The sequence below is a fragment of the Heloderma suspectum genome, chromosome 3 (genome assembly GCF_057233095.1).
Source record: "Heloderma suspectum isolate Gila_16-S chromosome 3, 16-S_ref, whole genome shotgun sequence".
NCBI lineage: Eukaryota > Metazoa > Chordata > Lepidosauria > Squamata > Helodermatidae > Heloderma > Heloderma suspectum.
In genome coordinates, this window is record NC_139460.1 from 26,436,951 (window position 1) to 26,453,983 (window position 17,033).

The window sequence follows — 17,033 nt, forward strand, 5'->3', positions numbered from 1 at the left end:
CTTGAGAAACAGGGAATGGCGCAGGATGATGCAGCTGAGCTTCAGAGCTAAATGTGGGTATGAGCCTAGGTTTCCCTGGTCCTAACCACTACACCACCATAACCACTGCATCAAACTTTAATAGGCATTTAATAACACTGAATCAGAAGGTACACTCAAACGACAGCATATATTTTTGACTTATAAAGGCATAAGGCACATAGAGAGTTTGCAAAACAGCATCCACTTCCTCCCAGGTGCAGTCCAGTAGCTTCAGCATTGTGTGGTCATCATAATCCAAGAGGGTGAATGACTGCACTTTTATTCCAACTGCCCCCCAAGGAACTCCGGCTGGTGTACGTGTTCCCTTGCTGAGGGAGGTTAAGCTAAGAGATGGTGACTGGCTGAAGTGCACCTAGAGAGTTTCATATCTTAACAGGGATTTGAACCTGGGTCTTCCTGCTCCTAGTAAGGCTTTCCGTCCACTAGACCATAGAGGTGTCAATAGTGACTAGTGACAGTCCTTCAGAATATCTTGAATAACACCCTCCCCCTGCCATTTTGTGATGGAAATGAGCTTTCTACGTGCATTCATCCATGAGATATCACATATCCCCATCTATGTGTCAGCCACATTGGAAAACTGCAGCTACAGAATGCATGTACCAGAATGGGCAGGTCTACCCAAGGTAAATGTGTTCCAACATGGGCCAGAAGCAGTACAGACTTCAAGATCCTCTGCAAATGTATTTTTATGGTGGTCTATGTCAAACGTCTATTTCTGCTTCATTGACTACGCTAAAGCCTTTGATTGTGTGGATCACAACAAACTGTGGCAAATTCTTAAAGTGATGGGAGTACCAGACCACCTTACCTGTCTCCTGAGAAACCTGTACGAGGGTCAAGAAGCAACAGTAAGAACCAGACATGGAACAACCGATTGGTTCAAAATTGGGAAAGGAGTACGATAAGGCTGCATATTGTCACCCTGCTTATTTAACTTATATGCAGAGTACATCATGAGAAATGCCGGGCTGGATGAATCAGAGGTCGGAATTAAGATTGCTGGGAGAATTATCAACAACCTCCGATATGCAGACGATACCACCCTAATGGCAGAAAGTGAAGAGGATCTCAAGAGCCTCTTGTTGAGGGTGAAAGAGGAGAGTGCAAAAGCTGGTTTGAAACTCAACATTAAAAAAACTAAGATCATGGCATCTGGCCCCATCACTTCCTGGCATATAGAAGGGGAAGAAATGGAAGCAGTGACAGATTTTACTTTCTTGGGCTCCAAGATCACCGCAGACGGTGACTGTAGCCATGAAATTAAAAGACGCTTGCTCCTTGGGAGGAAAGCTATGGCCAACCTAGACAGCATAGTAAGAAGCAGAGACATCACCTTGCCGACAAAGGTCCGTCTAATCAAAGCTATGGTTTTCCCAGTAGCAACGTATGGCGGTGAGAGCTGGACTATAAGGAAGGCTGAGCGCCTTAGAATTGTTGCTTTTGAACTGTGGTGCTGGAGAAGACTCTTACGAGTCCCCTGGACTGCAAGGAGGTCAAATCAGTCCATACTAAAGGAAATCAACCCTGAGTGCTCATTGGAAGGACAGATACTGAAGCTGAAGCTCAAATATTTTGGCCACCTAATGCGAAGAGAAAACTCTCTGGAAAAGACCCTGATGCTGGGAAAGACTGAAGGCAAAAGGAGAAGGGGACGGCAGATGATGAGATAGCTAGATAGCATCACCGATGCAATGAATATGAACTTGAGCACGCTCCGGGAGAGAGCGCAGGACAGGAAGGCCTGGAGTGCTATGGTCCATGGGGTCACAAAGAGTCGGACACGACTGAACGACTGAACAACAACAACAACATGTCAAACCTAGGACTAAGATGGGAGCACAGAAGATGGGAGGGGTAGGTGTAGCTTAGAGAAAGGTGGGTTCCAACCCCCTCACAGCCACAAAGCCCTACTGACTTACCTTGGGCCAGTCACTAATTTCAGATTAATTTACCTCACAGGGTTTGTTTCAGGTCGTTTTTCATCACAATTTACCCAGTTCACACCTCCCAGACTGAAACCCTCCCAAATTGCATCGGACAGCATGTGTACATTTGCAAAATGTGCATGATGAAATGCGTACTTTTGAAAAATGCACAGAAATGTGCTTTAATCAACAGGAGAAGAATGCGTACATTCCAACGATGCACACAATTGATTTGTACATTTGGAAAATGCACACGAAACTATGCATGAATTTTCATGCAAAAACAAAACAACAACAACAACAACAACAAAGTCGCAATACGGACACAAGATGGAATGAGCTTTGAAGTGAGATTTGGAGAACTTTGACGAACTTGAGTTTTGCTTGTACGTACATTCCTATCTCAAACTCCCTAGAAGCAGGTTGATAAAATTAATAATAAATATATGAAAATCCAATGCAATATGATCTATAAAGTTACTCTCTTAGATCTAGGGCAGGGATGATGAATGTGTGACCCTTCAGAAGTAGCTGAATAGCACCTCCCAGGATCCTTTACCATTGGCTATGCTGGCTATGGCAGATGGGAGTTGCAGACTTACAACATCCAAAGGGCCACATCTGGAGGGTTCGCCTTCCCTGATCTAGAGGAGGCAAAGCTCATGTAGGAATAGTCCAAAAAGTTTTGTTCTTCCAGGATATTTTATTAGGGTGTCTTCTAAGAGGGCACAGTCCCAGACCCATTTCCCCCATGCAAACATCTGTTATTTTCATGGAAGAAGAATGCAGTGGACTGTATACACAATGAGAATGTTACTTCTTTTATACCTCTTCTGCCTGTGCCCATTTTGTGATAACAGCCAACAAAGGACCTAGCTAAAGCTGTGGTGGTGGTAACCAAAATTTTGTGAAACAGAAACCCGAAAATAAGGCATATATATATATCACTTTTTTAAACTATTGGCCCTCACATACTTTAGGTATGTGATTTGAAATTTCAGGAGCAGGGGAGAGGTTTAATTAGCTGGGGCTAGATTCTCAGCAAGGCCTACTTTTGGACATACTGAAGGTTAAACTGCAAAAAAGGAAGAAGAGAGCAGTCTGTTTTAAGAGGATTTCTTGTGATTATCTTTTTTATAACTTCTCATAGCTACAGCAATGTTATCAAGACAGGTGAACGACAAACCCACTTGTTTAATAAGCAAAGGGTTTGGGGTCTTTGACACCTATGTAAGCACATTAAATTATTCGTACACAATATATAGGCATGATATATATACCAGTTAAAGTGAAACACTTTTAAGTGCCATTGATTTTTATGGTAAATAGTTCATGGATTTATTTCCTCATTTGTTTGCAGAATTTACAGACTGCCTTTTCACACACACACACACACACACACACACACACACACAGTGGTCCCATGATGGTTCACATACAATAAAAGAATTTAATTTTCCCCCAAATAAATCAATATAAAACACTTTAAGAACAGTTTAAAACAAATTCAGAGTAACAGTAAAAGGAAAAAAAGAAAAGAAAAAAAAAGAAGACTTCTGGGTAATTTCCAAAGCTGGTGGAATAATAAAAAAGGCATTTAGAAAGTGTGTCTATGTATATAATATAGATCCATCAAGTGACCAAGGAGGATAGGGTGACTATGTGTCCTACTTTTCAGAGGACAGCCCTCTGTTTCAAGGGCTGTCAGAGAGTCTTCTATTTGAAGGCCTCGATGTCCTCTTTCATCCTCTTTTTTGATGATGCCTAAGTGGCCACCCGAAAAGACGAACACAAACAAACCTCTCGAGGGAGAACATTCCAGAGCTCCAGAGCCACAACTAAAAAGGGCCTGCTTTTTTTAGGGGTGATCACTCAAATTGAAGTGGGGGGCTCAAAATGCAAACCCTTCTGCTTACAGAAAAGTCTAGATTGATCCTCGATATGGTTCACAAATGCCCTTGCCCACTTGTATGATGTCTTCTCCCCTTCCGCAAGCAATCCACCCCTTTGCTTGTGAAGGAGGAGGGGCATTTTTGTGAGTGAGCCCTTGGCTCCCACATGCAAGAGGCAGGGAAATATACTGGCTCACAACAGGAAACGAAAGTCCTGGGCCTGTTAGAAACCAAATTTTGAGTATTGAGCGGGAGGCTGTTCATAGTTATGCCACTGAAGTCAATTAGACTTTAAAAGGGCCTTATCTTAAACAGGGCCCTTAGAGAGGGCCTTCTCAGTGGTGGCCCCCCATCTGTGGAACAAGCTCCCCAATGAGGTCTGCCTGGCGCCAACATTATTATCTTTTTGGTGCCAGGTTAAGACCTATCTCTTTTCCCAGGCATATGGCAGCACATGATGAGTTTTAATTGGTCCTAGATGTTTCTTTAGTTATGACTGACAGTTCAATGTTGTTTTTAGTTTTATGTTGTTTGTGTATATTGTCTCTGTGCTTTTATGTAAATGGCTTTTAAACTTTTTATATTGTATTTATTGTTTTAACTTCTGTAAACTGCCCAGAGGGCTTTGGCTATGGGGCGGTTTTGTTGTTCAGTCGTTCAGTCGTGTCAAACTCTTCGTGACCCCATGGACCACAGCACGCCAGGCCTTCCTGTCCTGCGCTCTCTCCCGGAGCATGCTCAAGTCCATATTCATTGCATCAGTGATGCTATCTAGATGGGGTGGTATAGAAATGCAAATAACAACAACAACGGCCTTAATGTTGATGGTATCATGCCCTATGTATGTATAACAAATAACAAGGGATAGGTACCCCCTAGGCATACTAACCTGTGATCTGAAACTAGGTCTGAGTGAAAATGGTCCCTGGAGATTTGCCACCCCATTTAGGGGTGGTGAATTAGGAGACATTTTAGAGATTTGTTTGGGGTGGATGGGCAAAATTGTTATTTGCCAGTTTTATTGGTTGGGGTGAGATCTTACTGGATATCAGTGGCAGTGGCTCTTATTATTACTATTATATATTATTATTATTTTTCTTATTGCAGCAGTGCTGCTATTGACACCTGCCATTTTACCTCCCCCCACATTTACCTCAGAGTGAGGCTATGTCATTACTAGGCCGTGGCTTAGTGTTGTTCAAGGGACATTGTAAGGAACGACACTACATAATGATGTAGTGTTGTTCAGAGGGGCATTATGGGGTGGAATTGCAGTTGCTGGGAGGGACACACAGGAAGTACCTCTTCCCTTCCTACCCCCGAACCTATCAGACAGACTTTTAAAAGCTGAATTATTCATAATACAAGGGCGTACCCATAATGGACTGAGGAATTTATTATGTTATCTGAAATGCTATTGTGCTGTTTATTTGAATGTGTTTTTTTCTCACACTCTTTCTTTATTTTTTCTCTCTCTAGACTTGACATCCCTTTGTCACAGTTCTTCTGAAGACGAAGCCAGAGGAAAAGCAAGTCTTTGGTTCTGGCTGTCATGCTCCACATTTTCAGTATCTTGCTCATTGTGATCATCCAGTGTTCACTTGAGTTCAGCAGCCCACCCAGGAACTGGATTTCACAATATTAACCACATCTTCCTTTTCCTTGTCATATTTATAGGCTTTGGGGCCTGAAAAGAAGTAAATGAATCCTAAAAAAAGAAAAAGGAAAGGAAAATAGGAACTATTAATCTGAGGACATGGGGTTTCACTATAGACTTCTTTATGCAATCCTTGCATATGATCTCTTTTCTCCTATCCATTAACTTTATTCATTTAGGGCACAATCTTATGCCCTAAAGGCTGGCTGGGGAATGCTGGGAGTTGTAGGCCTTTTCCTGTCTAAACATGCATAGGATTGTGCCCTTACTTTCTTATTTATTTAAATTAAATTTGTACACCACTTTCCAATAAAATATGCAAAGCTGTGTACCATAATAAAAAGAGAAAACAATAAAATCTACCTTAAAAATAGTGTAAGAATATCCTCATCCATAAACAATATAAAACAGCCTTCCCCAACTTGGTGCCTTCCAGATATTTTGGATTATAACTTTCAGAATTCCTGACCATTGGCTATACTGGCTGAGGTTGATAGGAGTTGAAGTTCAAAACTTCTGGAGGTCCTAAACATCACTTTAGGGAAGGCTGATATAAAATAACACAGACCATATAAATAGCAGCCAGAAATCCGCAAACTTTGTCAAAACAAACAAAGCTGTTTTTAAAAGCTGCTGAAAACTGTAGAGATGCAGCTTGACAAACCTCCAGAGGACAAGAGTTTCCCAATTTTGATGCCAATACTGAATGGCCAAATTTCAGACGCTCAAAGAATCTTCCATGGGCTAGGGATGTGCAGATTTTGTTAAATCTATTCCATCTGTATTTTATAAATTGTCAGGCATTTTTCATTCCATCATCCGCTCATTGATGGAACCAGATTATTTTTAGAGATTTCCAAGAATTTTGCTCCATTCGCTAAGCGCATTAGCGTTAATGTGTATTTGTGCAAGTTTGCACTTGTGCTGATGCACATTAGCTCAAGTGCAAACTTGCGCAAATCCCCCCATAACTTTTAACCAAAAGTTAAAAAAAGGTCCACAAGTCCACGCGACATGGAAAAAGCCAGTCCACTGTGAAATGCGCAAGGTGGATTCATAGAAATCTGAACTCATTTGAATCCATTGCAGATTTATCTGACATCTCTACTTTGGGCAAAGAACACTCCAGAGGTCCTTCTTAGATGACACTGTGAGGGCTTTTAAGCAGTGGTGTAGTGGTAGCAGGCCGTGCCGGGGCGTTGCTCCGGCACTTTTTTTGCAGCCAGCCCCCAGCCGGGTCGCAGTCTGCTAGGGAAGGAGGAGGGAGCAGAGGGAGTGAGAGCGGCTGCCTCTTGGCTGCTGGCCAGACAAAGCAAGCGAGCAAGAGAGGGAGCCTGAGGGAGCTCTGCAGCCTCATAGAATCATAGAATCATAGAATAGTAGGGTTGGAAGGGGCATACAAGGCCATCAAGTCCAACCTCCTCTCACCCCTCCTTCTCCTCCTCAGCAATTGGCTTCTCCGCCTGTCCCTGCTCCGTGCCTGTGCACCCGACGCTGCCCTTGTCTCCTGCAACACTGGCCACTCAGGGCAGCTGCTGCTGCTGCTGCTGGCCATGGCAGCAGTGGGGGGGGGGCAGTGCCACCATTACTTACTTATGGGTCAGGGCAGGTGGCTGGTTTGTGCCAGTGTTTAGGATTTATCACACACAATCCTATGCATGTTTACTCAGAAGTCAGTCCCACTATGTTCAGTTGCCAGTTGGGCTTTCTCCCAGGTAAGTGTGCGCAGGAAGGAGCTGCCTTCCCAAAATCTCTGTAAATTTAATTTGAAATAAAGACCCATTGGATTGCACTGTTAATTCTTGAACAGTAATTTCTACAATAAGCAGAATTGCCAAATGCAACCTGCTCTGTCAGCTACACTTTTTGGTACAAGGTTGGCATGTATCTGGGCAAACAAACCCTGGTGGAGGGGAAGGAAACAGAAAAAAATCAGTTGGGGGAGAGGAGAAAGAAGGTAGGGGTGTGTGTATGTGTGCGTGTGCGCAGTTCAATCCAGCTGGGTGTGTGGACGTTTCTGTTGCGAAATGGGAGAGATATAATGATGAAGGAGCTTAGGGAAGGTTAATGGGTAATGTTGGGGCGCCAAGGGGGCTGTTTAAATGAGAAGGGAACTGCCCATGAGGGCTGAGCTGAGAGGGTGAAGCTTCCATAGAGTATCATATTTTGAAAACCTAAAATGTTTGTGTGTGAGTGAATCAGTGAGTGGGTGAAAAAGATTTTAATACCCCTGCGTCTTTTCTCAGACATCCCATTGAAAGACCACTGCCTTCTTCTCAGCTGCACTGTTTTTGGATCCCAGCTGAAGGCTGTATATCTTACAAGGGTGTACAATCTCAGACAGGAGCGTGGCTGAGAGGGGACGTGGCTCTGACTGTCACGAAGGGATCCTGCACTTCTGAATTTGCCACTACACTACTGCTTTTAAGGGAGAAGATGCTCTCTAATTAGTATAAATAACACTTCCCACATAGGAATAAATAATTCCTATATCACACATATTTTTTTTCAATTCTTGGTTTATCTCACTTTTATTAAACCAGGAAAGCCAAGAATGGTTGGAGATACCATCGTATCACTGAATTCCTCATTGAGACACAGGTAGCTGTTATATACCAGGTAAAATTATCTGCCCAGTATTGTCTACCCGGACTGGCAGCAGTCCAGAAGATCTCTGGGAGAGGTCTTTCCATTGCCTATCTGATCCTTTTAACTGGAGATGCCAAGGACTGAAGCCAGGATTGGTGGCATGCAAAAATTGTAGCTGCCTTGTGTGCCAATTTTTTGGTAGAAATATGGGGTACATATTTAAATACATTAAATTTATATTAATAAATAAATTAAGTCCTCTACCACTGATCTCCAATCTCTCTGCCAGATGGGCACCAGAAGTGCAGGGAATTGCTTGGAGACTGTCACTTTGGAACGGGTCAATTCTTTTCCAAGTCCACTCCATCTCAACAAGAGATTGTAGTGAAAAGCCATGTAGACCTATGTTCATTACCTTATTGACCTTATAACTGCATGAATGACTGGATTTCTTATTCTAAGGGTGTGAAAATTAGTTAGAGGACCCTACATAATAGGTGCCTAGGCACTCACACCCATATTTGTTTCCACTGAAAAATGCCAATTCCAGTTCACCACCAATACTGCATTGAACTTCACTCTCCTATATGTGGCATACTCTGCAAAACCAGTCTTCTAAGGCCTGACTTAAGCATCATGTGGGCCATGGGCAAAGCACTTTCCTGTCTAAGGATTTCACATGGCTGTTGTTTGGTTCAAATGCCCGTACCATGTCCAAAACCTAAGCAGGTGGAGCATTCGCACAAAAGCGAAGTGTCCTACAGGAGTGCAGATTGCTGATGTGGCAGTTCTGTACCCAGGTGGGCCGTCAGATATCTAGTTTAACAAGCTATTACAAGTCCAAGGGCTTTGGACCATGGACCATTGTGTCATATTTAAATCATACTTCATTTAGAAGGAATGGGAGTAAGCTGATGCTATGGAACAGCCATGGATGTGTCAACCTATTTGCCCTACTAAGGGCATCCAGTTCAGTGTAGCCTTGAAAATAGTTTAATCAATTGAAGCATGAATAGTCTGTTGCATCGTCTGGGCCTCAGTAGAAACCAAGTCCATATGGCTGATACTACTGCTTTATTCAGTGATGTAAAGATGAAATTGCTTTGAGGCATGACGATCATGATATGGAAAATACTCACCATTCACCTCTACTGCTGCATCTATTCTGCCATTGATTCCTGAGAACTCATCCTCAATGCTCTTTGGAAAGTCCTTCTCCATTTTTCTCTTTGCTTCATCATAGCTTTTGAGAGAAAGGAGTGTCATGAAGGGGAACTTCAACCCTATATATAGCTATAGTTAACTTTCAACCCACATTAAAGTGGTTTATAGGCAAGATTTTCTTAGAAAATGATTTGACAGTCATGATTGTAATAGGGTTACAAGTGTTGACTCATAATTACTTCTGACCATCTGTAAGAATTGTCTTGATGGATCAGATCTACTTTGTTCTCTAGTTGTGACTTTATGTTTACCAACTCATAAGCACATAAGAATTGCCTTGTTGGAACAGCTGAAGGTCTGTCTAATCTAGTGTTCTGTTTTCAGGTTAACAGCACCCAGACAGATATCCCTGGGTCCTCACAAGCAGGGCATGAAGAAGGTGGCTGCCATTCTCTGTGGTTTGATATATATACAAAGATAGATTGCCCCTGTGTATGGGTATTCCACTTTCCTAACATTCATTCATTCATTCATTCATTCATTCATTCATTCATGATTTTTCTATAGCACCCCATAGCAGAAGCTCTCTGGGCGGTTCACAAAAAAACCATGACTAATAGTTGTTGATAAAGGCATCTAAAGGCACAATCCTATGCATGTTTAGACAGAAACAAGGCCTACAATTCCCAGCATACCCCAGCCAGGACTTTTTTCTGTCTAAACATGCATAGGATTGCACCTTAAGCATGTGGCCATCAAAGAATGGCAGAGAATTCCAGTAAGATAATTGTGTGCTATGGGAAGAACTACTTCTCTCTGACTGTTCTAGGGGTGGAAAGATTAGATTTCCTCAGTTCCATCTTGTTAGTCTTCTGCTGACTGGTGTTACCCTGTGTTTGACTCCACCCATCTTTATTTTGAGAACATCTATAATCAGTTTGGAATGTGTCTGTGCAAACAGTTCCTTACATTTATTGCGCTATTCTCTCTGTCTCTCTCTTGCAGGCAAGTCGTGCACATAAGTGGTTGTGGATATTAGAACCATGCTCCTAAATGTTAGTTAATGAAATGCCCAAGAGTTAAGCTCCTATGCTATCTTAGCAAATCCCATGCTGAGAAATGTGTACTAGGGAAAACAAGTTGCATGGATTGCAGTATAATTAATGCAAGTGGAGGCTGGTGGCTCCAATGTCAGTGGGGTAGTGAATCCTCTCCGGATTTCAGTCAGAAGGAGTCAGAACTCTAAAGGAGCTATGCAAGGTGCTTCTGAACTTCGGATAGCTTCTTTAGAGTGCTGACTGAAACCTGGAGCAGATTCACTGCCCCAGTGACATCAGAACCACCAGGCTCCACTGATTAATGCCAGAAAAGGCCAGGATGGTTTCATAGTTTCATCCTTATCCAGGTAAGGAAATGGGTTTCTGAGTGTGCATCCAAAAGTATCTATTAAGCTAAAGCAAGAAATACATACACAACATTGGAAGTAATTTCCATACCTGTGAGCTTGTAAAAACCACCACCACCAAATAACATTAAGGCACATAGCAGGGAATACATGGTGCATGTAAAAGATAACATTTTTGATCATTTGGGGGGTGGGCAGGCTTTTATTTAATCATACTATTATGCATACAATTGCATCTCCCTCCATGCATTGACTAAATGCGTGGAGGGAACAGCTGAGAAGGTAGAGCAGCCTTGCCCCAACCTGGTGTCCTCCAGATGTATTGGACTACAACTCCCACCATCCCCAGCCAGTGTGTCCAACGCATCTGCAGGGCACCAGCTTGGAGGAAGCTAGACTAGAACTTACAGTTAACTGAACAAACTTCTGACCACAATTATTGGGTCATCCCAATTTCAGGTATTACCAGAAAAAGAACATGTTTCTTTTTTCTTCTTCTTCTCTCTCAATTTCAGTACTAAGCAATGAAGTCCTATTTCATGGGTGACTTTAAAAAAAAAGTTTTATTAGGAGGCAATAATAAAGGAACCTGTAGTATTCATCTCCTACAAAGAAGAGTGTCTTCTTTTCATCCCTCAGATGGACAGCTGCATCTATGTGTAGCACATTCCTAGGAAACCCAAAGTCTGCAATGGTCCGAGGAGGACCCTGCATTTGGAATCCGCGGGTTGTCCAATAATGAGGGCCTGACAAACAGAAAAACACACACAGTTATATATTTCCTAGCAATACATTTTTGGTCTGAATCTTCTAATATCTAACACATGGATCTGGGCCTGATGCCATGAAGAGAGAAACTCAATGAACTCATCCACTTGGAGTATGTTTGGACCATTAAGCCATAGATTTTTATTTAATTGGCTGTAAACATGCAATTTATTATTCATTTCCCCTGCTTAGACCTTATTTCCATTGCTATAAACATTTTTATATCAATTGACCAAAACAAATAGAAACCCATGAAATTTGCCTGGGAAATGGAACTGCCTGAACCTTGGATTAGGGCAAGGCATAGAATCATAGAATCATAGAATAGTAGGGTTGGAAGGGGCCTACAAGGCCATTGACTCCAACCCCCTGCTCAATGCAGGAATCCAAGTCAGAGCATCCCCGACAGATGGCTGTCCAGCCTCGTCTTGAATGCCTCCAGAGTGGGAGAGCCCACTACCTCCCTAGGTCGTTGGTTCCATTGTCGTATTGCTCTAACAGTCAGGACGTTTTTCCTGATGTTCAGCCGGAATCTGGCTTCCTGTCACTTGAGCCCATTATTCCGTGTCCTGCACTCTGGGATGATCAAGAAGAGATCCTGGCCTTCTTCTCTGTGACAACCTTTCAAGTACTTGAAGAGCGCTATCATATCTCCCCTTAGTCTTCTCTTCTTAAGGCTAAACATGCCCAGTTCTTTCAGTCTCTCTTCATAGGGCTTTGTTTCCAGTCCTCTGATCATCTTTGTTGCTCTCCTCTGAACCCTCTCCAGTTTGTCTGCATCCTTCTTAAAGTGTGGTGCCCAGAACTGGATACAGTACTCCAGATGATGCCTAACCAGTGCTGAGTAGAGGGGAACTAGTACTTCCCGGGATTTGGAAGCTATGCTTCTATTAATGCAGCCCAAAAGAGCATTTGTCTTTTTTGCAGCCACATCACATTGTTGGCTCATATTCAGCTTGTGATCGACAACAATTCCAAGATCTTTCTCGCTTGTAGTGTTGTTGAGCCACGTATCCCCCATCTTGTAACTGTGCATTTGGTTTCTTTTTCCTAGGTGCAGAACTTGGCATTTATCCCTATTAAATGTCATTCTGTTGTTTTCTGCCCAGTGCTCCAGTCTACCCAGATCACTTTGAATTTTGTTTCTGTCTTCCAAGGTATTAGCTATCCCGCCCAATTTTGTGTCATCTGCAAATCTAATCAGCATTCCCTGCACCTCCTCCTCCAAGTCATTAATAAAAATGTTGAAGAGCACTGGGCCCAGGACTGAGCCTTGCGGTACCCCACTCGTTACCTCTCCCCAGTTTCAGAAGGTCCCATTGATAAGCACTCTTTGAGTCCAATTCTGTAGCCAACTGGATCCACCGGATCGTTGTTTCATCTAGCCCACTTTGAGCTAGTTTGCTCATCAGGAGATCATGGGGCACTTTGTCGAAAGCTTTGCTGAAGTCAAGGTATATGATGTCTACAGCATTCCCACGGTCCACAAGGGAGGTTACTCGATCAAAAAATGAGATCAGATTTGTCTGGCAGGACTTGTTTTTGACAAATCCATGTTGGCTTCGAGTAATCATGGCATTGTTTTCAAGGTGCTTCACGGCACCTTGAAAACAATGTGAAAACAGTAATCACGGCATTGTTTTCAAGGCAGCATTTCCCAACCTGGTGATCTCTGGATGTGTTGGACTGGAGGTTCCATAATTCCAAGCCAGCATGGCTATGCCGGATGGATATGATGGGAGTTGCATTCTAACATCACTGGTGTAAGGAGTGGGGCTGAGTCAAAATGCTCTCCCCACATTTTCACTGCCCCATTCACAGGGGACAAAAATAGAAGGTGAATTGTGCCATGGAGGGCTTAGATTGGGGAAATAATTGAGAGAGTGCAAAGTTTATTTCTGGCAGCTGGAACAGTAATCTTTTTAGTGACTATTATAATTTTCCAGAACTCCCTCTGAGCAATGCTTATTCATGATGCAGCATTGTTCAGAAGGGCATACGGGAAATCAAAATGGCAGCTTGTCCTGGCGACATTTTTTCTCCAGAGCCCTCTTCAGCAAGACACTACATCATGTGATCCACTAAGCTCAAGGCAGCCTATCAGGTAGCTATGGTGGCTTCTCAGTGGCTTGATAAATCTGCTTTTACTTCCTGCTGGGGCTTGAAAACACAAGGGGGTTGTCAGCACCTGGAAGGCCCCAATAAATGACTAGTGGGTTGTGTTCGGCTTACAGGGTCACAACTTGTGGAGGCTTTGGTTTATGATTTTGTGATTATCCACTGATTTTCAATCTGTAATGGTGTAATCTGTGGTGGTGTTTGAGGCCTGGTTGACACAAGCAGAATGAGGTGGATAAATGCAGAGATGGTAGAACAGAGTGGACCACTTCACCCTCCAGGTGATCAGATTGTTGAATGTTCTCCTCTGTTAAAAACTCCCTGCTAACAGAAAGTCAGCACAGCAGACAAGGGGCTAAGCTGATCTCTTTCTTTGAATGTTCTGTTTGTAGGGAGTTTCTCACGTGGGTCAGCATTCAAAAGGGGTATGTCCCACCCAGGGCCAGCATCAAAGGTAGGCATGGTTGGGCATCTGCCAGGGGCCAACACCCCAGCAGGAGATCACTGACAAGAGCCCCCTGGACTTCCTCCTCCTCGTCACCATTGCAACCTGCTTGCTCACTTGCCTCTTGCTCTGGCCCAGACTATGGTGGTGGTGAGAAGGAGGAACAGCAGATACCACTGCCTATTGCTCACTAGTTCTCTGCCTGCCCAGCATACAGGTGGTAGCAATGATGAGGAAGAGGAGCAATAGCAGGTCATGACAATGGTGGTGAGAAGGTTGACTCACTGAGAGAGGAGGGGGCCCACGGAGGGTGTCTTGCCCAAAGGTCCTCCAAAACCACCAATGTTTCCTCCTGACATGTGAAGTGGTACAGTCTATTCTTCCACCTCAGCATTCTTCCTCATTTCTACCTTATCCTGCTGCAGATGTAGACCCAGCAGGACCAGCTTAAAATTCAAGGGAGATCCTTGGCAAAGTGCCCTCTGGTGAGGGCCCTCTTCCATGAATTGGGCCCTGATGGGTTTGCATAGCAATAGTGGTAGGCAGCCTGAGTGGCTTGGTGAAAAATCTCCCCATCTGTTAATAAACAAAACAGGGGGGAAAGTAATGATATTTCTTACAGATCTGTCTTATTTTCTTACAAGGTTGTTTTGAGGATGAATGAGTCTCAATACAGGCCAAAACAGACATCAGTGGAGCCTGGTGGCTCTGATTTCAGTGGGGCTGTGAATGCACTTTGGGTTTCATCGAGAACCAGTCATAAGAACATAAGAAAAGCCACGCTGGATCAGACCAAGCATCTGTCTAGTCCAGCATTCTGTGTACACAGTGGCCAACCAGCTGTCAACCGGGAACCCACAAGCAGGGCATGAGCGCAACAGCACTCTCCCACCCATGTTCCCTAGGAACTGGTTTACATAGGCATACTGCCTCTGATCCTGGAGCTAGCATATAGCCATCAGGACTAGTAGCCATTGATAGCCTTATCCTCTAGGAAGTTGTCCCACCCCCTTTTAAAAGCCATACAAATTGGTGGCCATCACTACATCCTATGTTAGCAAATTCCATAATTTAACTATGCGCTGTGTGAAGACGTCCTTCCTTTATCTGTCCTGAATCTCCCACCAATCAGCTTCATGGGATGACCCTGGGTGCTAGTATTTCGAGAAAGGGAGAAAAATGTCAGAACTCTAAAGGAGTTATCGAAGGTGCTGAACCTATTTTGAGGATTTGGTGCTGAACCTATTTTGAGGATCCAGCACCTTAGATAGCTCCTTTAGAGTTCTGACTGAATGCAAAGCGCATCCACAGCCCCACTGACATCAGAGCCACCGGCCTCCACTGACAGACATTACTTTCAATCTGCATTTTTCAGCTGTGTCTTTTTTTCATTTTTACTCTAGAGTAGGAGCAGAGCCCCTGATCTGGATCAGGACCCCAGCATGGGGGTTAAGCAGCTTTTAAGATCCAGATTGGGGGCCCTGCACCTATTCTAGAATAAAAATGAAAAGAAAAGGTGCATCTACTAGATATGAATTTAAAATAATGTCTATTTGGGGCTTAAGTGTTGCCAGTGTTGAGTAATCCTTGTTATACTTAGCTTTCCCCCTTAAACCCCAGAGTCAGATCGCAAATGTTTAAAAAGTGACCAACCCTTGAAAAAATAAGCAACTCCTCTCTCAGATACTTCGTAGGCAGCATCTACATTTGACATGAGCTGAGGAAAAGAGCTCCTGATGCTGAGTGTCTGGACATTTGTTAGCTGAGCCTGCCTTCTCCAGAAGAGCCTATTTGGGGTGGGGGGTGGGAAGGGAGAAGGAAGAAGAAACAAAACAAAAAGGAAAAAAAGTTTACTCCACAGGATGTTTTCAAATGGTAGAATTTACTCAGTAGTCTGCCGTTGGGCTTTCCAGTGAACCAGAAATAAACCAACAATAACTAGACTGTCCAGTATTTTTGTTGTCAGGTCACTTGCCAGGAAATAAAGGGCAAGGCCAGATCCCCCTGTTACTTAAAAAACAAAGCAAAACAAAAAATCTGAGGCAAGTAGTCTGCTTTTGCACTGAGCTGGCAAAAACTGCTAGGCTTTACCCCCAGACCCACCTAAAATGCTGGACTCCAGACCTTTGTTGTTAGCTGTCTAGACTTGTCTTGTTCTTAAGAATGGTGAGATATAAATGCTTTGAATAAATAAAATAAACGTAAGTAAAAATAATGGCAGCTACATGATGGCAGCTACCCACATGATATTTTATACTGGTGTAAAAGCACCTGGGTACAAACAGGGCTGGCTCTACCATCGGGCAGAGTGAGGTGCCTGCCTCAGGTGTTTTACGGTAGCTCCCTTTTAAGTGAACGGTATTGACTCCATTTTGAGATAAAGCGAAAAAGCCAGGTGTCTTCATCTCCAACTTCATCAGGGGAAAGGCTCAAGAATGGGGTTGGGAGCTACGTGAGACTAGATAAAGCAGTTCAGTTTCTAATTGACATCCTAATATGTAAAAGGTAAAAACCGAGCAGAACATGAACACACTGAATACCAAGAGTGATATCTGATAAAGTACCTGGTCAATGACCTGTATTATGCGCCTATTTATTTATTTATTATATTTCTATACTGCCCAATAGCTGAAGCTCTCTATTGTTGCAATCCAGCCTTGACACGTGCCATTGAGACAGTCGTTAGCGTTAAAGGTCGTCTTTTGTTGACGGGATGGTGACAGCAGAAAGGCCCTAGTAGGTCTTTTGTTTCCAGCAAGAACAGCCTTCATCTCCAACTTATATGGGATGAAGGGCCAGGTCAGTCTTTGTCCCGTAGCAAGTATCACTATTTCCAGTGCTTATGAGCTTTAGCTAGTTCATCAAAGTTGTGATGTCACAGCTGCCTCAGCGGATGTACCAAGTAAGGGGGTGTCGGTCCGCTGCAGAATCCAGAGGTCAGATTCCTGGGAATTTGGCCTCATTTGGGTCCATAGTGGATTCCTCCAGCTTCCCTATACACAGTTCCAACGAGAGCACATCATGA

The 17,033-nt window shown here is 43.4% G+C and overlaps 1 protein-coding gene across 1 annotated transcript in view; it reads right to left on the reverse strand.

Moving 5' to 3' along the window:
* Positions 1–5,469: 5,469 nt before the first annotated feature.
* MMP20 (matrix metallopeptidase 20) overlaps positions 5,470–17,033 on the reverse strand; it is a 38,102-nt gene continuing 26,538 nt past the window's right edge. The window contains exons 7-10 of the mRNA XM_084842672.1: positions 15,662–15,795; positions 11,267–11,423; positions 9,248–9,351; positions 5,470–5,570 (exon numbers count right to left, since the gene is read on the reverse strand). Of these exons, the coding sequence (XP_084698798.1) occupies positions 5,470–5,570; positions 9,248–9,351; positions 11,267–11,423; positions 15,662–15,795 (496 nt within the window). The remainder of the gene's footprint in view (positions 5,571–9,247; positions 9,352–11,266; positions 11,424–15,661; positions 15,796–17,033) is intronic.